Source organism: Heterodontus francisci, chromosome 5 (assembly GCF_036365525.1).
Source record: "Heterodontus francisci isolate sHetFra1 chromosome 5, sHetFra1.hap1, whole genome shotgun sequence".
NCBI classification, from domain to species: domain Eukaryota; kingdom Metazoa; phylum Chordata; class Chondrichthyes; order Heterodontiformes; family Heterodontidae; genus Heterodontus; species Heterodontus francisci.
Window position 1 is genome coordinate 48,781,518 of NC_090375.1, and position 25,004 is coordinate 48,806,521.

The following is a 25,004-nucleotide window of genomic DNA, read 5'->3' on the forward strand; positions in this document are numbered from 1 at the left end:
GACTTGAAGAGGAACTAACAGGTGGTGGCGTTTGATGCGTCTATTACCCTTGTCCTTCTAGTTGGTAGACAGCGTGGGTTTGGAAGGTGCTGTTGAAAGAGCCTTGGCAAGTGTCTGCAATGCACCTTGTAAATGGTACATACTGCTGCCATTGTTCACCAGTGATGGAGGAACTGAATGTTTAAGGTTGTGAATGGGATGCCGATAAAGCAGGCTGCTCTATTTTAGTTGGTATCGAGTTTCCTGAGTGGAGAGTTTTCCATCATACTCCTGATTTTTGTCTTGTAGATGGCGGACTGGCTTTGTGGAGTTAGTAGGTGAGTTACTCACTGCAGAATTCCCACAATATGACCTGCTCTTGTAGCCACAGTACTTATATGACTGGTCCAGTTAAGTTTCTGGTGAATGGAAACTCCCAGGATGTTGATGATGGGGTATTCAGCAATGGTAATGCCATTAAACGTCAAGGGGAGATTTGCTCTTTTTGGAGATGGTCGTTGCCTGACACTTGAGTGTCATGAATGTTACTTGTCACTTATCAGTCCAAGCCTGAATGTTGTCCAAGTTTTCCAGCATGCTGGTTTGGACTGCTTCAGTATCTGGGGAGGTGCGAATGGTACTGAACATTGATCAGCAAACGTCCCCATTTCTGACCTTATAACGGAGGGAAGATCATTGATGACGTAGCTGAAGATGGCTGGTCCTAGAACACTGTCCTGAGAAACTCCCAGAACAATGCCCTGGTGCTGAGATGATTGGCCTCTAACAACCACAACATCTTCCTTTGTGTTTATGACTCCAACCAGCGGAGTTTTCCATTTAATTCCCACTGACTTCAATTTTGCCAGGACTCCTTGATGCCACACTCAGTCAAAAGCTACCTTGATGTTACCGCACCTCCAGAATTCAGCTCTTTTTCTATGTTTGGACCAAGGCACAGTGGCGCAGTGGTTAGCACCGCAGCCTCACAGCTCCAGGGACCCGGGTTCGATTCCGGGTACTGCCTGTGTGGAGTTTGCAAGTTCTCCTTGTGTCTGCGTGGGTTTTCTCCGGGTGCTCCGGTTTCCTCCCACAAGCCAAAAGACTTGCAGGTTGACAGGTAAATTGGCCATTATAAATTGTCACCAGTATAGGTAGGTGGTAGGGAAATATAGGGACAGGTGGGGATGTTTGTTGGGAATATGGGATTAGTGTAGGATTAGTATAAATGGGTGGTTGATGTTCGGCACAGACTCGGTGGGCCGAAGGGCCTGTTTCAGTGCTGTATCTCTAATCTAAAAAAAGGCTGTATTGAGGTCTAGAGCTGAGTCAATAGTCTTCTGCAAACTATCTCCAATTCATGTTATCACTGGAGAGGCTTCAACATGGCTGCTCCTAGGATCTATATCATACCTGAACTATAGTTATAAAGCATAAATCAAGAAAAGAAATATTACCTCTAAATTCTGGGCCTCTACACCCCATGGTTCACACTCAGCCTGATGTTATCCCCCAACTCTGGGGCTGTGTCCCGCATTGTTCACACTAAACCTGCCACTATTTCCATCCTCTGAGTCTATGTACATCACGGTTCACACTTAACTTGCCACTATCTCCATCTTCTGAATCTTATGTGCTCCATGGTTCACCCTGTCACTATCACTTTACTCAAAGATGAAATTGAAAAACATTTAGGCACCTAAAATATAAAAATGAGCAGTCAGCATGGTTTTCATCCTTGACCAAACTTATTCAGAGAATCATAGAAAGTTTACAGCACAGAAAGAGGCCACTTGGCCCATCGTGCCTGCACCAGCCTAATCCCACCTTCCAGAATTTGGTACATAGCCCTGCAGGTTACGGCACTTGAGATGTATATCCAGATACCTTTTAAATGAGCTGAGGGCTTCCGCCTCTCCTACCCTTACAGACAATGATTTCCAGGCCCCCACCACCCGCTGGGTGAAAGTTTTTCCTCATCTGCCCTCTAATCTTTCTAATAATAACTTTAAATCTGACCCTCATGACCTACTCAACCTGTCATTATTTCCATTTTATCATCTCTTGGCATTCAAATGAAATCCTTTCCACAAAGGAGTAGATATAGTGCAATTAATAGAAAGAACTTACATTTATATAGCACATTCATAACCTTGGGACGTCTCAAAGTGCTTTAAAGCCAATTAAGTACTTTTGAATTGTATGGTTACTGCTCTCGGGTAGGAAACACAACAGCCAATTTGTGCACAGCAAAGTCCCACAAACAGCAACATGATAACAACCAGATAATCTTTTAGTTATGTCAGTACACTGGGATAACTTCCCTGCTTTCCTTGAAATAGTACATTGGGATATTTTGCTTCCACCTGGGAGGGCAGAATGGTTTAAAGTCTCATCTGACAGACAGTAGTTCCAGCACTACTCATCCAGCACTGCTCCATTACCTCAATGTTATACTAACATATCAACCTGATTACATGCTTGAGTCTCTGGAGTGTGGCTTGAACCCACAACTTTGTAACTGAGACAAGAAAGCTACCCACTGAGCCACAGCTGACATCGGCTGGAATGAGAATTTCCTCTAGCTGTAAGGGTCCCATTTAGAATAAGTTTGGGGCAGTCTCAATTCCAATGGGCCGATATTAGAAAACTGGCAGTGGTTGACAATCAAAGAGGCCACAGAATGATTGAAACAGCATCTCACTGGTGCAGTAAGATGTGCTCTTCTGTGGTTGGGCTGAGGCTTATTGTTGGGACAGAGTAGAGGAAAATTCACTCTGCCTCTGGCTGTACCTGATCTGGGAGCACCTGACACTGGAGGCATGGAATTGGATGCCTGCAGAAAAAACAATCATTTATTTTCCCCTCACAGTCCCCTTCCTGACTGATTGCAATAATGCTAAAACATTGGAATTTGTCGATAAAAGGTGGCATTGGTTTTGCAAAGAAGCTATTTTGGTGTTAATTTATTTGTGCTAAAGTTGAGGGTTGTCAGCGACGATTTTTCCCATTTGGACATTCAGCATCAGCAGCAACATCAGTTATAGAAAGAGTTAAATGCTGTGTAAGTTCCAAATACTCTGCCCCAACCCCAACTTGGGAAGAGCATCACTACTGAGTCAGAGTGACATTTCTCCCACATCAACTACCTTGCAGCCAACATCGTGACAATTAGTGATGATTCAGGGGTAGTTTTGTGTTTTAGAACTGTTTGAGTCTGTCCAGCCTTCTAATAGTTCTATCTTGAGACATCAGAGCCAAAAAGTGAGGTTGAAGAGCTTGGGATTGTTTATGCTGGAGATTAGGCTGTATGGAAAGAGGAGATATGATTCAAGTTTTCAAAATGCTTAACAGGATAGACAAAGTGAACCTTGATAAGAAAGAAAGAAACACTTTTATTTATATAATAGCTTTCATGGCCAATTAAGTACTCTATGAAGTATAGACACTAGTTGTAATGTAGGAAACGTGGCAGCCAATATGAGCACCAATGTTCCACAATCAGCAACAAAATAACTGACTAGATAATCTGTTTTAGCTGTTAGGTGAGGGTTAAATCTTGGCTAGGATACCAGGATAAGTCCCTGATTTTTGAATAGTGCCATGGGATCTTGGATTGCCAGCCTTAATTATGTATTTATGTGTCTGGAGTGGGGCTTCAACCCACAACCTTTCAACTCAGAAATAAGAATGCAACCACTGAGCCAACTCATAACTCGAGAACATGGGGATATGGGTGAAGCTTGAAAGAAGGAAGGTGCACAGGTAGCTTATATTTAACTACCTTACACAAAGTCAGCTCATCCTTTACAAGTGGATCTTCAGGGTTACATGCAATTCCCTCCTGCCTGTAAACAGATATGTTTCTTCCGAAGAAGGGTCACTGACCCGAAACGTTAACTCTGCTTCTCTTTCCACAGATGCTGCCAGACCTGCTGAGTGAATCCAGCATTTCTTGTTTTTGTTATGTTTCTTCTTCTTTAGGTAGAGCAAGGAGTCCCCTTTGGGGATTGCTTTTGCACAACAGCTGAAGGTCATACAGCAGTCCACTTTACTCTGCGTTATCAACCTGATAACTTTACTCTGTGTTAATGGCATAAACCTACAAATAGTGCAAAACTCAAATTTCTTTAGCAGAGGTCGCTGAGACAGATTCTGCCCAATTTGCGCTTGGGTGAAGAAGAAACAAAATCCAACATCATGTCAAATGTTTGGGAAGAATTGGATAGCTCTCTGAGGGACATTTTTTTTGCAGTGTTGTGTGTGTTTTCTTATGTCTTCATGAAATGATAATGGCAGGGTTTACATTCAAATTCAACACAAACTCTATTTATTGTCTTACTTATCTAGAACACAAGAATACAAGAAATAGGAGCAGGAGTAGACCATATGGCCCATCGAGCCTGCTCCGCCATTCAATACGATCATGGCTGATCTTACGCTTCAACTCCACTTTCCCGCCTGCTCACCATATCCCTTGATTCTAGCCTTAAATGTATTCAACGATGGAGCATCCACAACCCTCTGGGATAGTGAATTCCAAAGATTCACAACCCTTTGAGCAAAGTCATTTCTCCTTATCTCAGTCCTAAATGATCAGATCCTTATCCTGAGACTGTGCTCCCGTGTTTTAGATTCCCCGATCATCAAAGAACAAAGAACAGTACAGCACAGGAACAGGCCATTCAGCCCTCCAAGCCTGCGCCGATCTTGATGCCTGTCTAAACTAAAACCTACTGCAATTCCGGGGACCATATCCCTCTATTCCCATCTTATTCATGTATTTGTCAAGAAGCCTCTTAAACGTCGCTATCGTACCTACTTCCACCACCTCCCCCGGCAGCAAGTTCCAGGCACTCACCACCCTCTGTGTAAAGAACATGCCTCGCACATCCCCTCTAAACTTTACCCCTCGCACCTTAAACCTATGTCCCCTAGTAACTGACTCTTCCACCCTGGGAAAAAGCTTCTGACTATCCACTCTGTCCATGCCACTCATAACTTTGTAAACCTCTATCATGTCGCCCCTCCACCTCCATTGTTCCAGTGAAAACAATTCGAGTTTATCCAGCCTCTCCTCATAGCTAATACCCTCCAGACCAGGCAACATCCTGGTAAACCTCTTCTGTACCCTCTCCAAAGCCTCCACATCCTTCTGGTATTGTGGCGACCAGAATTGCACGCAATATTCTAAGTGTGGCCTAACTAAGGTTCTGTACAGCTGCAGCATGACTTGCCAATTTTTATACTCTATGCCCCGACCGATGAAGGCAAGCATGCCGTATGCTTTCTTGACTACCTTATCAGAAACAATCTCCCATGTCTACCCTATCCAGCCCCTTCAGAATCTTGTATGTTTCAATGAGATCACCTCTCATTCTTCTAAACTCCAGAGAATAAAAGCCCAATTTACTCAGCCTCTCATCATAGGACAACCCCCTCATCCCAGGGACAAATTTAGTGAACTTTTCCTGTACTACCTCCAATGCAAGTATATCCTATCTTAAATGTGGAAACCAAAACTGCACACAGTATTCCAGATGTGGTCTCACTAAAACCCTATACAATTGTGGCAAGACTTTTTTTATTCCTACACTCCAATCCCCTTGCAATAAAGGCCAACATTCCATTTGCCTTCCTAATTGCTTGCTGTATCTGCACCCATGTGTCTTTGAACATCAACACTTACAAATTTCACATATTTAAAAAAATATTGTGCTTTTCTATTCTTACGACTGAAGTGAATAACTTCACACTTCCCTACATTATGCTCCAATTGCCACTTTGTTGCCCACTCACTTAACCTGTCTATATCTCTTTGCAGCCTCTCTGTGTTCTTCCTACAGCTTACCTTTCCACCTACCTTTGTATCATTAGCATACTTAGATACATTTCTCTGTCTCTTTAGCTAAGTCATTAATATAGAGAGTAAATAGCTGAGGCACTCCACTATTCACTGCCTGCCAACTTGAAAGTGCCCCGTTTATGCCCACTGTTTGCTTCCTGTCCGTTAGCCAATCATCTATCCATGCTAATATCTTATCCCCAACTCCATGAGTCCTTATCTTGCCTATTAACATTTTGTGTGCCATCTTATCGAATGCCAGGTATACTACATCTACTGGTTCCCCTTTATTTACCCTCCTAGTTACATCCTCAAAAAACTATAATAAATTTGTCAAACAGGATTTCCCTTTAGTAAAACCATGATGACTTGTTCTACTTATACTGTGCTTTGCTAAGTGCATTGTTAAGACTTCCTTCATTATAGATTCCAGCATTTTCCCAATGACTGTTGTTAGAATAACTGTCCTGAAGTTCACGGTTTTCTCTCTCCCTCCTTTCTTGAAAAGCGGTGTAACATTTGTCAACTTCCAATCTGATGGGACCATTCCCAAATCTAAGGAATTTTGGAAAATCATAGCTAGCGCATCCACTATCTCTGCGCTATCTCTTTTAGAACCCTAGGGTGTAAGCCATCAGGTCCTGGGGATTTGTTGGATTTTAGTCCCTTAAGTTTCTCCAATACTTTTTGTCTGCTGATATGAATTTTCTTAATTTCTTCACACTTTTTAGCGCCTAGGTTACCATTTATTTCTGGTATGAAACTTATGTCTTCTACTGTAAAGACAGATACAAAATATTAGTTCAATGTGTCATGGACCCGTAACTATTTTTCTCCCCGGATTAAGAAAAACAGTGCGTGTGTATTTAAGACATTAAATAACAGTGTACCTTTAAGGGAGAGAAGATTCTGTAAATTCTGGAGACACAGTGTACCACAGCTGCATTTTTGGTAACCCTGAGCAACAACAGGAGAGAGAGGTCACAGGGTATGATGTGTCCATTTTGACTGTGTGTGTAACTGGCAGAAACCGGTTTGAAGCAGTTTGATCTGAGAGCCTTTCCAGCGAGGCGAACTGAAGAAAGGTGTTGTTCTATTCTCTCTCAAGAAAAATTCTACAAGGCCTACAAGCCATGTTAATTCCCTAACTAAACAAGAAAAGCTTTTCTTTCTTCACAAATTATTTGTATTGTTGTGCTCATCGTTGAAAGAACTGATTAATACTACTGACCGAACTGTTGAATGCCTATCAGAAACAGAGTATTGTCATTGAATCCGGATGAAGACTTCCAGTGAACTTTGATTATCTTCTCATCAGAAGACCTTATTCACCAGGAACGTAAAATGCAAAGACTTTTTTATTTTACTTATTCTTAAGGGACTGCTAATTTTAAAAACTACCTTTTTTAAAAAACTAGTTAACTATTGTTACTTTTGAGTGTATGTGTGTATGGGGGGTTAGATTAAAATAAGTTATAAGATCTTTAGACATAGGTTTATCTTAATAGTGTTTGAGATTTAGTTTTAATAAATAGTTATTTTGTTGTCGTCTAAAGATACCTGGTTCGATCTCTTTCATTCTGGGGATACTGGAGTGTTTAATTTGGCTGTTTTTCCAATTTGCTGAAAGCTTCATAATATGCTGCAACCTGTGGAGTGACGGGCCTGAATTGACAGTGTGTTGTCCCCCGCCGCGGTTGTAACATATTTAACTGGGGGCTCGTCTGCGATCAGGATCATATTTAATTGGGCAGCTTGCATTTGGAATCATATTAATTACTCATCTCTGGGATAACACATAAGTTGGGGTCTTGCATCTGGCATCATATTAATTGCTTTCACGTCTGGGATCATATTAATTGGAAACGTGACTGTTGGGATCCAAATCTAACACCAATTACATAAAATAAAAGGAACCAGATTTTTTGTATAATAAGGTACAGTATATACCATTGTAATGGCATTAACAGTTGCAGCAGAGTTTCTGGGTAAGGTGAATGTTTCTCTCAGTGACTTGATAACTTGAGATCTAAGAATAAACTAAAAGAATTCGCAGCAAAATTGGGGTTAGAATTGAAATCAGGTGCCAAAATGCAGTGATAATTGACCTAATAGCCCAACATCTGGAAATAGAAGAAGAGGAAGACGAGGAACAAGAAGATAGTAAGTCAAAGAGTAATGCAGTGGTATTGGCGAGAATTCAGTTAGAAATGAAAAAACTGGAGCTTCAACAGGAAAAAGAAAAAGCAATAGCAATAAGAAAACTTGAATTGGAAAAAGAGGCAAGGGAGAAAGAGAGAGCATTTCATAGAGAAAGTGAAAGCGAAGAGAGGGAATTTAGGTTAAAAGAGATGGAACTAAGACAAAGGGGTAATCTTGACTCGAGGGGAAATTCGGGTCAGAAAGAATCCGAATTCAGCTCAGGACCAAGCGAAAAGCTATTCAAATTTATACAAGCTCTTCCTAAGTTTGAGGAAAGGGACGTAGAGGCATTTTTCATATCTTTTGAAAAAATAGGAAAACAGATGAAATGGCCGAAGGAAAGCTGGACACTGCTTATGCAAAGCAGGTTGGTAGGCAGAGCTCATGAGGTTTATGCCATGCTTCCTGAAGAGGCTTCTGCAGATTATGAGATGTCAAAAAAGGCAATTCTCGCTGCGTGTAGTTAGTCCCTGAAACTTACTGTCAGAAGTTTCAGAACTTGCGGAGATTGGCTGAGCAGACGTATGTAGAATTTGACAGGGTGAAGCAAATTAATTTTGACTGTTGGATATGGGCATTAAAGATAGAAACCACATATGAGAAACTTCAAGAGTTTAAGAATTTAAAAACTCCGTTCCTTCACTAGTGAGAACTCATGTAGATAAACTGAAAGTTTTGAAAGCTAGGCAAGCAATGGAAATTGCTGATGATTTTGAGCTTGTGAATAAGCTGAAACCTTTTGTCTGTCACCCCTATAAACCCGAGAAGGATACGAAGTGGGAGAATGAAAGGAAGACAAGTGGCCGGGGACAGGAAGGAACTGCTGGGAATGCCCCAGGATCACACCTCAGGCCAGAAAGGAAGGTGCTGAGGGTAGCAGTGAGGTTTGCAAGCCAAAGCGTATCATTGCCACAAAACAGGTCAACTTCGTTCAGAATGCTGGAAGTTGTGAGGTAAACCCATAGGATTTGTTGGGGTACACAAAGCTAATGCAGAGGAAAAGACTCCGACACAGTGTAGCAGACCAGGCTATAGCTTTAATGACAGCTGTAAAACCAGATACAAAAACTAAAGAGAGTGTAGAGGTTAGGAATAAAATATCCAAAAGTTAAAATGAATTTTTGTCAAAGGGGAAAGTAACTCCATATCCTGTAAGTGAGGCAGGAAAACCTATCATTATACTGAGGGATAGAGAAGCAATCCAAACACTCTTGCTGGGGAAAGATATAACATTTTCACCAGAGAGCACCTTGAATGCTAAAGTTTTAGTTAATGGAATTGGCGGGAAGCATATACCCGTACCTTTATATAAAGTACGCCTAGAGATTGACTTAACATCTCAGATAGTAACTGTAGGAGTTGTCCACAGTTTGCCAGTAGAGGGAATTAATCTACTCCTAGGAAATGATTTGGCTGGATCAAAAGTATCAGTTTCTCCTTTAATTACAGAGAAACCAAGTGAAATTAAGGAAATGGAGCAATTGCAGAAACAAGTTCCAGGAATATTTCCTGTGTGTGTAGTCACCCGAGTAATGGCTGAACACGATCCACTGTTGGAGGCAACATTGGTACCACAAACAGATAGCCAAGTATCTGAAATCTTATTTGAGAATTTAGACAATCCAAATGAGAAGTTTAACAGATTTTCTATCATTACAGCACAGCAAGCTGATCCAGAGATATATCAAATGGATTAGACAGCTCTGACAGAAGCTGAGGCAAAAGGAGTTCCGGAAGGCTATTATATGGCAAATGGGATTTTGCGGAGGAAATGGAGAGTCCCTCATAGACCTGCAGATGAAGACTGGACAGTTGTTGAACAGATAGTGGTACCACCTAAATATCGCCAGGGATTATTAAGGTTAGCACATGACATTCCTTTTGCAGGACATAGGGGAATTCGGAAGACCAAATCACGCATAAGCCAACATTATCACTGGCCAGGTCTTTCAAAGGACATGAGACAATTTTGTGGGACATGCCATACATGTCAAATGGTGGGAAAACCGCAACCTACCATAAGAATCGGCACCCTTAATTCCCATACCAGTGATTAAGGAACTATTTAGCAGGGTATCGGTAGACTGTGTAGGACCCTTGCCAAAAACAAAAGCGGGACATCAATACATACTTACTATCATGGATATGGCTACTCGATTTCCAGAGGCCATTCCTTTGAGGACAATTATTGCTAGAATAGAAGTTGAAAAGTTAACCCAATTCTTTATGAGATATGGATTATCACTTGAAGTTCAATCGGATCAAGTTCAATGTCATGTCTAAGATATTTCAAGAAGTCATGGGCAATCTGGGGATTAGACAGTTGAAATCTTCAGCCTATCACCCACAGTCACAGAGAGCTTTAGAGAGATTTCACCAGACTCTCAAAACAATGATTAGAACATATTGTCACGAATATCCACATGGTTGGGATAAAGGACTAGATTTTCTCTTATTTGCCACCGATTGAGTCTACAGGCTTCAGTCCCTTCGAATTGGTTTATGGACATGAAGTAAGAGGTCCTCTAAACTCATAAAAGACAGATTCTTAGAACAAAAGAATCAATCTCAATACTGGACTGTGTATCTGTGTTCCGGGAAAGACTCACCAAAGCTTGCGGTGTGGCTCAGGAACACCTTAAAGCATTCCAAGCCAATATGAAAAAAATGGGCAGACAAGAATACAAAAGGCTGCGATTTTCACCCAGGCGATGAAGTATTGGTGTTGTTACCGTTACAGGGGGAACCATTAAAAGCACGACTCAGTGGCCCATATAGAGTGATCAAAAGAGTGGGTAAGGTAGATTACTTGATTGACACCCCTGATGGCCGGAAGAAGAACCGGTTGTATCACATCAATATGTTAAAGCAATATTATCGCAGGGAGGAGGATAAGCCAGTACAGGTATGTCAGGTAATTGGGACTGTTGAGAAGGAAAAGGATAGTGAGGATGAGGCAGAAGCAGGCCTTGAAAATTCTCAGATTGAACCTCCAACTATCAGATTAGCGAACTCAGAATGCGAAGAAAATTGGACAACATGCCTTTGCAGTTAGAGGCAAAACAAAGTGAAGACCTAACCTGGATTTTCACAACATTTAAAAGAGTTTGTAGGAATAAGCCAGGATGTACAACCTTAGCCACACATGATGTGGATATAGGGGGGAACCATTCCTTTAAAACAACATCCTTATCACTTGAGGAAGGATTGCAGTTGGAATCCACGTGGAATCAGTCGGAGAAGGGTCACTGACCCGAAACGTTAACTCTGCTTCTCTTTCCACAGATGCTGCCAGACCTGCTGAGTGAATCCAGCATTTCTTGTTTTTGTTCCTTATCACTTGAGTCCAGACAAACAGGCCCAAGTGAAAGCAGAGATACAGTCCATGCTGGAAAACAATTTGATCGAACCTAGGCAAAGCAGCTGGAATTCACCGATAGTTCTAGAACCTAAACCTGACAGGTCAACCCGCTTTTGTATAGACTACAGAAAAGTCAATGCAGTAATGAAGGCAGACTCCTACCCAATCTGCATTTAGAAGACTGTATCGACAGAATGGGCAGTGCTAGGTTTCTTACCAAGATTGACTTGTTAAAAGGATACTGGCAAGTTCCTTTGACTCCTCGAGCCAAAGAAATATCAGCTTTTGTAACACCTGATGGTCTTTATCAATGCCAGGTGATGCCATTCAGGCTAAAAAAATGCCCCAGCCACTTTTAAAAGATTAATGAATCGGGTGGTAGTCTATGTTCCCAACTGTGTAGTGTATCTCGATGATGTACTAATATACAGTAATATTTGGCAAGAACACTTAAACCAGCTAAAAAGTCTGTCTGAAAAGTTACAAGCTGTGGACTTAGTAATAAATCTGGCAAAAAGCGAATTCAGAAAAGTAAGAATGTATTTTTGTTGAACATTTTGAATTGTTTCTTTAAAGGTTTCTCACTGTTCATATACCACCATACCTTTTAGTCTATTTACCGAATTTACCTCAGCCAGTTCTCCCCTCATATCTATGTAATTGGCTTCCCTTAAGTTTAAGATTCTTGTTTGTGATTGAAGTATGTCACTTTCAAACTAACATGTTATTCAATGGTATTATAACCACTATTTCCAGGTGGATCTTTTACTATGATATTACTAATTAACACTGCTTCATTGCACAATACAAGATCTAAAATAGCTTTATCCCTCATCGGTTCCACAACGCATTGCTCTACGAAATTGTCCCAAAAACATTCTACAAACTCATTTTCTAGACCACTGTTATCAATTTCATTATCCCAGTCTATATGAAGATTTAAGTTCCCCACAATTATTATATTGCGTTTGTTACAAGCTCCAATAATTTCTTGTTTAATGATCCATCCAATGGTATAACTACTGTTACGGGAGTTACAAACTACGCCCACCAGTGTTTTCTGATTCTTGCTATTCATAATTTCCACCCATACTGATTCTATTTCATGATCTTCTGAGGCCAGGGTACACAATATTTTGGAAAGACAGACAGAATAGCAAAGGAGGAGGGGTAGCCTTAATAATAAAGGATCCTTTCTCACTAATACCCTTTTGCCATTCTGGAGGGCAGAGTTTTCAGGCACATCACCCTCAATACCAGACTTTCTTCCCACCAGGCTCCCTTAATCATTGAAGCATGATATAGTCTTTAAATCAGACAGGTAATCGATGAGGTCTTGATGATCTTCTCTGTGGATCTTGCAGTATTGATCTCGGCTGTGCTTGATTTGGCTGAGTTGCTTCTTGATTTGTTGCAGGCATGAAGTGACTGAAGTCATCTTTGTCACTCTCTTCTGTTTTAGCATTGATTTTTTTGATGGAGGTTACATTTCTTTTCACAATGTAGTTTTCTCTCTTTGCTACGATCATGCTTCCTTTTCTCTGAACTACCGTAAGCACTCCTGGATCAAATGGTGAGCTAATTTCTGATATGTTCCCTTGGCGAATCAGGACTATGTCTCCTTCTTTTATCTCGATATCTTTTGCGTGCATCCATCAGTCTGCATCTATCTTTATCTTTTGCTTTGATTCTTGCCTCTATCCCTCAAGCTTTCCATTCAGTGCGTATACAGTTGAGTAGGTGTGAATTGTGGCAGTGGATACTTCTTCAAGATGTCTTCTTTTGTCAGGTAGCTCTATCCTCTGACAGTGTTGATTGTGATCAGCTTCAATTTGCTAGCAGTTTCAAAACTTAGCAGATTTCCTTTGCTTCAGTCTATAACATGGAACTCAGTCTGACATATGGACCCACAGGAGGATTTGAGAGTGACTTGGATCATCCCTAGGACCAGTAGAGGAGTACCGTATCCGTAGGAGAAGATTTTAGATATTGGTTTGTTCAATTGCAGTTTCTGTTTTCTATGTAACCTGTGGAATGTTGGGGCATCCATTATGTTGACTGTTGCTACTGAATCAATTACTGCAGAGATTGTTGAATTGGCTATGAACACATCAGACATGGGCAGGCCTCGGTACTTGTGGTTGCAAGCAACAAAAATCTTCTCTTGTGCTGCGAATATATAATCTTCCTTCTGGCATTCAACTCTATTAATGTCCTTTGCATTCTTCGATCAGCATATCTTGTGAAATATCCCATTTTTCCTCACTTCTTTCCTCTCACAGGACAAGTTCTGTGGTGAGGACATGCACCACCACCATGATTGCATGTTTGAATGTGATGTGATTGTGACCTCTGTCTTGGTCTTCCTTGACATGCCTCGGACCTTTCTTTGGGTTTCCTCTGTGCCCTTGTGTTTTATGTGTTTCTCTGGTGAAACCTTTCTCTTGTGACATTCACGGATTCAGTTGACAATCCTGACCTGGCCTCAGGGGATTCTCATCTTATGTTATTTGCCTCTTTCCCTTCTAAGACTTCGGCTTGTCTTTCACTGCCAATATTGAGTAGCCTTTGCAAGTTTAATGATTCGCCCTCTCTAAGAGTTTGCCTTCTTAGTCTTGGTGATTGGCAGGTCATAATGATTTGGGATATTTCTTTGTCCACGTCTGTGAAGTTGCAATTCTAGTTCAGACTTCTGAGTCTCGTCACGTAGCCGTCAAGGGTCTCGTACTTATCTTGTTTTGCTTGCCTGAAAACATAAATTTTGTAGCGAGAATTTGCCCTTGGTTGAAAATATCTTGTTAGAGCATTCTTCACTGCATCATAATCATCGTCAGTTCCGCTGTCTGTGAGTATATCAAAGAGATCATTGACTTTTGGTCCAGCATAGTGTAGGGATAATGCTCTTTTTCTTCAGGGTGTATTGATATAGAGTGCCACCATTAGGTGTTCGAATTTTGCTGGCCAGTTGCTCCAGTGTGGCTATGGTTGCTGTCCATCTTTGTAAAGTCTGGAAAGACTGGCAATTGTTGTGCACACATGATGATTGTTTTTGCTTAAATTTGGAATCCTCAATGCAAGTCTTCCGTATGTTCCTGGGTTGTATGTGTGTTTTTTTTTAAGCCTCGTCACAAGACAATGTTGTGCTGTGTTTTCTTAAGTCTTCATGAAATAATAATTGCAGACTTTACACTCAGATCCAACACAGACACTATTTATTGTCTTACTTATCTACATTGCACGATCTCAGCTCCAGGTGTTTTCCTCACTGGTGTGTGCACGCTCTCTGTAAGCCTTATGCTGAGACTGTCTCTCAAAGTGGTGTCTCCTCCTTATATATGTATGATGATGTCATCAGTTACATCAGTAGCCTGATCTCTTAAAGGTACAGCTTCTTAAAGGTGAAGTCACCACTATGCTACATTAAATTATTGAATATCATTAGTTTATGGGACCAGCCAGACAGACTGAAGATTCTCTTTCAGTCCTGCACTTTCTTATGTTCCTATTCCTAAACAGCTGGGGTTGAAAAGGGGAACAGGATAGAACTAAAAAGCAAAGATGTGAGGACAGATGAATATATTTTATTGACTAGGGGATCAGGGAGATTTTATGAAAAACTTTCTCTCAGGTAGAGACAAATGACAGAGTCAATTTCTCATTCATTCTCATTTCTCATTCCATGATTTCATTTGTCATTCCACCAAGGTTCCACACAACAGAGAGAAGAAACTTTGTCCATCAGATTAGGTTGGAATTGAACCCAAGAGCCAAAGGTGGAAGAAAAATGCGTAGAATTTACGTGTCACTCTAGAATTAAGGTACCATCCATTCCTATGTTCCATTCCCCTGTCGAAAATTCCTTAGCTACTGGGAGACATAGTTGCTGCAAGGAATTAATTAAAAGACATTAACACTTACCGCACCCACTAACATTGTGACCAGCTCTCTGAGTGCCTGAAATCCTTCTGTAGCCATCACTACATTCGAGGCGAACAGAGGGTAAGAAGTCATGGCCTTGGTCTGTGGAGAAATTGGTGAAGACACCTGCCGGAAACTGCTTGGAATCCAGAGTGAGGTGGTAGTTTCCGCTGTTAATCAGCTCAGTGAAACGTTCAATCAGCCCCTGTCCTACCAGAGCATTTTCTGCAGATTAAAAAAAATGAAGCTGTCAATATTTACAAGAGTCTTTGCAGTTATCAGAGGAGATACAGCACAGAAGGAGACCATTTTCCCATCAAGCCTGTGCTGGCTCTTTGAAAGCAATTAGTCCCATTCCCCTGGTCTTTCCCCATAATGCTGCACATCTTTCCTTTTCAAATATATATCCAATTTCCTTTTAAAAGTTACTATTGAATCTGCTTCCACCACCCTTTCAAGCAATTCATTCCAGATATTAACAACTCGCTGTGTAAGAAAATGTCTCCTCATCACCCCTCTGGTTCTTTTGACCATTATCTTAAACCTGTGTCCTCTGGTTACCCAGTGCCTCCAGTCAGTGGAAACAGTTTCTCCTTATTTATGCATTGCTGGATTAACTGGAGTAAGAAGAGAGAGGACATTAAAAGGCACTCATGTGTTTGACCTGCTATGGGTTCACCTTTGATCCTACAGGCCGCAGAAGTCCAGGGCCAGTCCCTAATGCCAGTTTTCATGCAGCAGGCCCTGTTGAGTCTTGTTTGGAAGCCCCAGGAAACCCTAAGGCAGTACAATCAGAGGGGAGATCAGAACTAGTGGGTCTCTATTCTTTTCCTTAACACCTAGGAAACACCAGTTCCTCAAGTGCAGGGTAGAGAAAGGTCTCCACTATATTGTGACCAAAGTTCATTGACCTGAAACATTAGCACTGTTTCTCTCTCCACAGACGTTGCCTGACCTGCTGAGTATTTCCAGCATTTTCTGTTTTTATTTCAGATTTCCAGCATTTGCAGGATGTTATGTTTGGTCCACTATATTCTATTGTACTAGCTGTATACCAAAGCATTCTACTAGTCTTCTTAACTGCTCCATATCATGTTGGGACATCGATGTGTTTATTACTCTCAGGTTCCTTCCTAAGATTCCCTGCAGTACTTCAATGGAAACTTATGTGTTGTATTTTTTAATCCATTGGAAATGCTTTACATATATCACAAAGAACAAAGAACAAAGAAAATTACAGCACAGGAACAGGCCCTTCGGCCCTCCAAGCCTGCGCCGATCCAGATCCTCTATCTAAACATGTCGCCTATTTTCTAAGGGTCTGTATCTCTTTGCTTCCTGCCCATTCATGTATCTGTCTAGATATATCTTAAAAGACGCTATCGTGCCCGCGTCTACTACCTCCGCTGGCAACGCGTTCCAGGCACCCACCACCCTCTGCATAAAGAACTTTCCACGCATATCCCCTCTAAACTTTTCCCCTCTCACTTTGAACTCGTGACCCCTAGTAATTGAATCCCCCACTCTGGGAAAAAGCTTCTTGCTATCCACCTTGTCTATACCTCTCATGATTTTGTACACCTCAATCAGGTCCCCCCTCAACCTCCGTCTTTCTAATGAAAATAATCCTAATCTACTCAACCTCTCTTCATAGCTAGCGCCCTCCATACCAGGCAACATCCTGGTGAACCTCCTCTGCACCCTCTCCAAAGCATCCACATCCTTTTGGTAATGTGGCGACCAGAACTGCACGCAGTATTCCAAATGTGGCCGAACCAAAGTCTTATACAAGTGTAACATGACCTGCCAACCTTTGTACTCAATACCCCGTCCGATGAAGGAAAGCATGCCGTATGCCTTCTTGACCACTCTATTGACCTGCGTTGCCACCTTCAGGGAACAATGGACCTGAACACCCAAATCTCTCTGAACATCAATTTTCCCCAGGACTTTTCCATTTATTGTATAGTTCACTCTTGAACTGGATCTTCCAAAATGCATCACCTCGCATTTGCCCTGATTGAACTCCATCTGCCATTTCTCTGCCCAACTCTCCAATCTATCTATATTCTGCTGTATTCTCTGACAGTCCCCTTCACTATCTGCTACTCCACCAATCTTAGTGTCGTCTGCAAACATGCTAATCAGACCACCTATACTTTCCTCCAAATCATTTATGTATATCACAAACAACAGTGGTCCCAGCACGGATCCCTGTGGAACACCACTGGTCACATGTCTCCATTTTGAGAAACTCCCTTCCACCATTACATTTTAAAGAGGTAGCTTCACCAGCTGTTGGTGAGCTTCCCTCCTTCATAGGATTCCTCCTAAACAGCAAGTCTCACCAGCAGGATCGCTGTCAGAGTGCGTTTTCTATCAAAATTTCACCAAAGTTACATGGTGAAGCAGCAGACACTCTCAGGAAATGCGCTTTCTATTTCTTTGCAAACTCTTGGTCAGAGTGTTGCGGCATTCCCGATGGGTCTGGAAGTTGGCATAACTTCCGCTTCCGCCACAAATCCCATCTCCCCACACGATTTTGTATTTAAATTAGCCATGCAGTGACAGGCACGGGGAACACGTGAAATCATGTGGCAGGGCAGCCTTTCATTGGTGGAAACTGCTGTCACTGTCCCAAGCACCATGATCGCCACAGATATAAAACGTTCTGTGCTTGTAGCCTCAAGGATCAGCGGCCTTCCTTTCATGTATCTTCAGACTAACTTAAATTGAAGCTTTTACTTAAATCAAAATGTTTTTGCCTCCCTTATTTTGTTAAAGTCACCACCAACTTCATATCATTTATTTTCCCTACAGCCAAAGTAAATGATATGGCAGCCATCAGGCAGCGTCCTGCCCCATGGTCCGGTGATGCCTCACTGCAGGTTCTCCTCCAGGCCATCAGGGAAAGGCGGGAGGTCTTCTTCCCTGCAGGTGGATTGTGAAGACCCTCCCGTCTGACCAAGGCAGCTTGGTTCTGATGAAGGGTGACTGACCTGAAAGTTAACTCTGCTTCTCTCTCCACAAGTGCTGCCTGACCTGCTGGATTACTCCAGGACTTTCTGTTTTGCTGGCAGATTGAACTTCATCAGTTCTGATGAAGGATCACTGAGCTGAAATGTTAACCCTGCTTCTCTCTCCACAGATGCTGCCAGACCTGCTGAGTATTTCCAGCATTTCTTGTTTTTATTTCAGATTTCCAGCATCTGCAGTATTTTGCTTTTAAATTACTATATTAGCTACGATGGAGGACCTGATGCTTCAGTTATTACAGAACCTTGGTCAGACCCCCAGCTGGGGTATTGTCTTCTGAACCTCAGGAAAGATATACCGGCCTTGGAGTGGGTACAGTACAGATTCACCAGAATGATATCAGAGCATAAAAGGTTCAATTATGAGAACATGTTGCATAAATGTGGCTTGTAGGCTGACGAGTGATCTAATAAAGGTCTTTAAAATGATAAAGGTGATTCAGTAAGTTCGATACAGACAAACTATTTTCTATGGTGGGGTGTCATGCAGACCCCACCTGCCAAGAATGAGGCATATTAATTTTGTTATATGAGCAGTGATTTTAAACTGGAGTGAAGAAATGACTTGTTAAAGAGATCACCAGACATTTGGGCTTGGAGGACATTTGCATACTAAGAGACAGTGCTTGTGGAGACAAAAGAATTTCTCACTGATTCAATTAACAGAGATTGGGCTGGGCAATGGTGATCCACGTCCTGTCGGGTGTAAGGGACAGCACGACACACACCCCCACCCGCCCCCCCCCCCCCACCCCCACCCCCACCGATAGTTTTGAAATCCACAAACGCAGGATTGGTTAAGCCAGTTAGTCACATGACTAACCTGCTGGTCAACTTGGAGTTTTGAATTGTGCCACACAGAAAGGAAAGATGGCAGTTTGCAACTGAAACTGGAACAAGGAAGCCTCTCTCCTGGCTGTCTCTCTCTCACTTTCTCCCAAGCCACCAGACCCATGGAAGACACGTAAACCTCAAGAGAGAAAGGACTCCGACATTGAACCAAGTTGAAGCATGCACTGGGCCCCATCGAATTGCAGGACTTACCAACAACCAAAGACTCCACATTGAACTTAAAGGACTGTAATTATAACCCAGCTATTGCCTCAAACTTTTCCTCTTTGTTCTTTTCTACTTTTTCTGTCTCTCTCTGCATGTGTATTTATTGGGGATGCATGCTAGCGTGGTCACGTCGATATTCATAGTCGTTAACCAGATTAGAGTTAAAGATTAATAAACTTCCACCTTCTTATTTAAATCTAAAAAAAAACTGTCTGATTTCTTTGCCTTACAATTGGAGCAGTGAGCAAGGATTCACTGAGGATTCACTAAAAACACAGTGTTTTAAAATTAAACCCTGTTACGGTTTGAAAGGGAGTTCAGTCACCCTCCGATTCCACGAGTGACCACAAGAGACTCAAGCTCCTTTGTTTACCTGTTTATTGCAAGCATATGCAGGGGAGACCGCACCCATACAAGATAGCGTACGAACTCCCCGAGTGGTTACAAAGCATCATTCTTATACCATTTTACAGATAACAGCTCGTATGCATTTACCAATCAATCGGTTACACTTCTTACTCTCTTATCTCTGTCCAATTGTGTCTACTTGTACATAGTTAGGTTACTCTATTACATTCTAAGCAGGTATACATTATACTATCCAATCATTAGCAAGGCACGTACACATGAAACTTAGAGAGTTGTCTGGTTTTTGTCACTCCTGACAGCATCAGGCCTTCTCCTTTGTTCACCCCAAGGCATGTGTACACATGAAACATATTTGACCCTTGTCTGGTTCCAATCAATCTAACAACTTGTGGTTCATCAGGCCTTCTCTCTTTTGTTCACTGTCCTAGTCTTTTTCTCCCCCTTCACGTTTAAACCAGGCAAAGGCTGAGAGGGAACCCCTAGACCCCTTCTCACCTGCTCATAACATGGGGAGAATCCAGAAAAAGGGGGCACAATCTTAAAATTAGTATTAGGTCATATAGGAATGAGCAGTGATCTAATCGAGCTCCTTAAAATGGTGAAAAGATTCATAGGGTAGAAACAGCAATTATGGGATAATTTTAATTTTCGACTTTGGTGCAGGCAAATCTCTGAGAGGTGTGAAAATAATAGGGTAACAATAGTAGGGGATTTCAACTTCCCCAATATTAACTGGGATAGTCTTAGTGCAGAAGGCTTAAAAGGGGTGGAATTCTTAAATGCATCAAGGAGAGCTGTATGAAGAAAGTCCTAGGGAAGGGTCAGGGAATTTATTTATTTATTTAGAGATACAGCACTGAAACAGGCCCTTCGGCCCACCAAGTCGGTGCCGACCAACAACCACCCATTTATACTAACCCTACAGTAATACCATATTCCCTACCACCTACCTACACTAGGGGCAATTTACAATGGCCAATTTACCTATCAACCTGCAAGTCTTTGGCTGTGGGAGGAAACCGGAGTACCCGGCGAAAACCCACGCAGTCACAGGGAGAACTTGCAAACTCCGCACAGACAGTACCCAGAATCAAGCCCGGTTCCCTGGAGCTGTGAGGCTGCGGTGCTAACCACTGCGCCACTGTGCCGCCCTGTGCCGGAATGAAGCTGGTCAAGTGGTAGAAGTCTCAGTGGGGGAGCATTTCAGGGATAGTGACCATAACTCTGTAAGATTTAAGGTAGTTATGGAAAAGGACAAAGATGGACCAGAAATAAAGGTACTAAATTGGGGGAAGGCCGATTTCAATATGATAAAACAGGATCTGACCAAAGTGGACTGGGAGAAGCTACTTGTAGGAAAGTCTACATCACATCAGTGGGAGTCATTCAAAGAGGAAATAGTGAGAGTCCAGAGCCAACATGTACCCATTAAGGTGAAGGGTAGGACTAACAGGCCCAGAGAACCCTGGATGTCAAGGGATATAGAGCATTGGATCAGGAAAAAAAAGGAGGCTTACGGCAGATCCCAAGCGCTGAAAAGAGCGGAGGCAATAGAGGAGGATAGAAAGTGTAGAGTGGCACTTAAAAAAGTAAGTAGGAGAGCGAAGAGGGGGCATGAAAAAACACTGGCAGGCAAGATAAAGGAAAATCCTAATGCATTTTCTAAGTATATTAAGGGCAAGAGGATAACCAGGGAAAGAGTAGGGCCCATTAGGGACCAACGTGGCAATCTTTGTGCGGAGCCGGAGGACAAAGGTGAGGTTTTAAATGATTACTTTTCATCGGTGTTCACGATGGAGAAGGACATTGTAGGTGTAGAGATCAGGGAGGCGGATTGTGATATACTTGAACATATTAGCATTGAAAGGGAGGAAATATTAGCTCTTTTAATGGGCTTAAAAGTGGATAAATCCTCAGGCCCAGATGAGATGTATCCCAGGCTGTTATGTGAGGCAAGGGAGGAGATAGCAGGGGCTTTGACAAAAATTTTCAAATCCTCCCTAGCCACAGGAGAGGTACCAGAGGACTGGAAGACAGTGAATGTGGCACCACTATTCAAGAAGGGTAGTAGGGATAAACCAGGTAATTACAGGCCGGTGAGTCTAACATCAGTGGTTGGTAAAATATTGGAAAAAACTCTGAGGGACAGGATTAATCTCCACTTGGAGAGGCAGGGATTAATCAGGGATAGTCAGCATGGCTTTGTCAGGGGGAGATCGTGTACAACTAACTTTATTGAATTTTTCAAGGAGGTGACGAGATGTGTAGATAAGGGTCAAGCACTAGAGGTAGTATACATGGATTTCAGTAAGGCTTTTGATAAGGTCCTGCATGGGAGATTGGTTAAGAAGGTAGGAGCCCATGGGATCCAGGGCAATTTGGCAAATTGGAACCAAAATTGGCTTAGTGGCAGGAGGTAGAAGGTAATGGTCGAGGGCTGTTTTTGCGATTGGAAGCCTGTGACCAGTGGTGCACCACAGGGTTCGGTGCTGGGAACCTTGCTGTTTGTAGTGTACATTAATGATTTAGACATGAATATAGGAGGTATAATCAGTAAGTTCGCAGATGACACGAAAATTGGTGGTGTTGTAAGTAGTGAGGAGGAAATCCTTAGATTACAGGGAGATATAGATGGGCTGGTAAGATGGGCGGAACAGTGGCAAATGGAATTTAATCCTGAAAAGTGTGAGGTGATGCATTTTGGTAGGACTAACAAGGCAAGGGAATACACAATGGATGGTTGGACCCTAGGAAGTACAGAAAGTCAGAGGGACCTTGCTGTACTTGTCCATAGATCACTGAAGGCAGCAGCACAGGTAGATAAGGTGGTTAGGAAGGCATATGGGGTACTTGCCTTTATTAGCCAAGGCACAGAATATAAGAGCAGGGAGGTTATGATGGAACTGTATAAAATGTTAGTTAGGCCTCAGCTGGAGTACTGTGTACAGTTCTGGGCACCACACTATAGGAAGGATGTGATTGCACTGGAGAGGGTGCAGAGGAGATTCACCAGGATGTTGCCTGGGCTGCATCATTTCAGCTATGAAGAGAGACTGAAAAGGCTAGGTTTGTTTTCCTTGGAGCGAAGAAGGCTGAGGGAGGACATGATTGAGGTGTACAAGACTATGAGGGGCATTGATAGATTAGATAGGAGGAAACTTTTCCCCTTAGTGGAGGGGTCAAGAACCAGGGGGCATAGATTTAAGGTAAGAGGCAGGAGGTTTAGGGGAGATTTGAGGAAACATTTTTTCACCCAGAGAAGGTTGGAATCTGGAACGCACTGCCTGAAGAGGTGGTGGAGGCAGGAACCCTCACAACATTTAAGAAGTATTTAGATGAGTACTTGAACTGCCAAAGCATACAGACCAAGGGCAGGAATATGGGATTAGAATAGTTGGGTGCTGTATGGCCGGCACAGACACGATGGGCTGAAGGGCCTTTTTCTGTGCTGTATAACTCTATGACTCTATGAAACAGGTGAGATCAGATTGGCAGTCGTCACACAATCAATACACAACTCTCCCTTCCATTGACTGGAAAATCAGGAAATGTGTTTAACAAGCAATTAATATCCAACTGAATGATGGAACAGGCTTGATTGACTGAAAGGTCTCCTGCTACTCCTCTGCTCCTGCGTTAGATTAAAGTGAGCCACAGTTTACTGACCTCGATGTCCTGCTTTTAAATTTAGCACCAAGCTCCTGAGCTTAGCAGGACCTCCTCCCTGTGATTTTCTATGTCATTGGATCCCACATGGATCATGACCACTGGTTCAACCCATCACTTTCCAATTTTCTTTCAAATCATTTTGAGATATTACTTACCTAGGCCTTTATGGATGCTCGAACACGAATGCAGGGGATACCCATTATCTCCCTAATTATAGAACTCCCTTATAAATACAACCATTGGACTCTGGGAGATAATGCAACTCAGTAAGCAGAGGGCTGATGTGTGAGCAGGACTTGGTGTTATGGGCATCAGAATTCTGGACCAGCTCAAATTTATGTCAGGTGGAAGATGGAAACTTAGGAATACTTTGGAATAATCAAGTCTGGAAGTAACTAAAGCATAGATGAAAGTTTCAGCAGCTGATGAACTGAGAAAGGGCCAAAGACAAATAAAGTTACAGAGCTATTAATAGGTGGTCATTGTGATGGAGAGGATACAGGGTCCAAAACACAGGTCAGAGTTAAATAGGAAGCAGAGGTTGCAAACAGCCTCTTTCAACATGAGACAATGACCTGGGAAGGGGATGGAATTAATGGTGAGGGAACAGAATTTGGGGTGGAGGCAGAAAATGGTCAGTCTTCCCTATGTTGAATTGGTGGAAATTACGGTTCATCCATGGCTGGATATCGGACAAGCAGTCTGACAACAAAGAGACAGTGGAGGGGTCAAGAGAGGTAGTGGTAATGTAGAGTTCGGTGTACACGTGGAACCCGATGTCAAATCTTTGGACGATGTCACCGAGGGGCAATGTGTAGATGAGGAAGAAATGGAGACCAAGGAAGAATCCTTGGGGATTCCTAGGGTATTCATGCGAGTGGAGGCAGAGAAGCCAGTACTTGAGAGTCTCTGGCCACAACTGGATAGCTAAGAGTCAAGCTAATTGAAGGCAGTCCCACTCAACTTGGTCAATGGAAGAGAATCATTGGGGAGGTTGGTGTAGTCAACCTTAACAAAGCTGCAGATGGGTCAAGAAGGATAAGATAGAAGAGTCCACCATATTCACAGAAAATGCTACTTTTGATTTTAATTAGCACTGTTTCAGTCCTGTGGCAGAAGTTGAAACCGAATATAAAGAAAATATTCCATATCACTGTCATGGTATTCATCACTTTAAATATAAAATTTTCCTTCAAAATTTAGAGATATAAATAAAATTAAATGGTTCGTAATGATTTGGGACCACAGTAGTGTGTTTACTACTGATTGCAAGACAAAATATTTAGATACACTGATTCTCATCAGGAACAATAAATTACACTTTGAATTGGGAAGATTGAAATCTTTGATTAAAACACTTCTCTATTTTGTTATTTGCTTTAAAATTCTGTTGACTTGCTGCAGGATGTGATCAAAATGATAAGTTGATGTAGTGTAACCTACCAAAGTAAGTGTGCCAACTGTCAGGATGGTTGGTAACCAGAGGATAATTGACAATAGAACCAGCGGAGAGACAGTTAGAGATACAAAGTGAAATTTTCTTTTATATATTGAGTTGTTATGATCT

General features: G+C 42.2%; 1 protein-coding gene across 1 annotated transcript in view; it reads right to left on the reverse strand.

The window, feature by feature from the left end:
- tg (thyroglobulin) overlaps nt 1-25,004 on the reverse strand; it is a 532,338-nt gene that overhangs the window by 395,509 nt on the left and 111,825 nt on the right. The window contains exon 23 of the mRNA XM_068032631.1: nt 15,306-15,530. Coding sequence (XP_067888732.1) covers nt 15,306-15,530 — 225 coding nt within the window. The remainder of the gene's footprint in view (nt 1-15,305; nt 15,531-25,004) is intronic.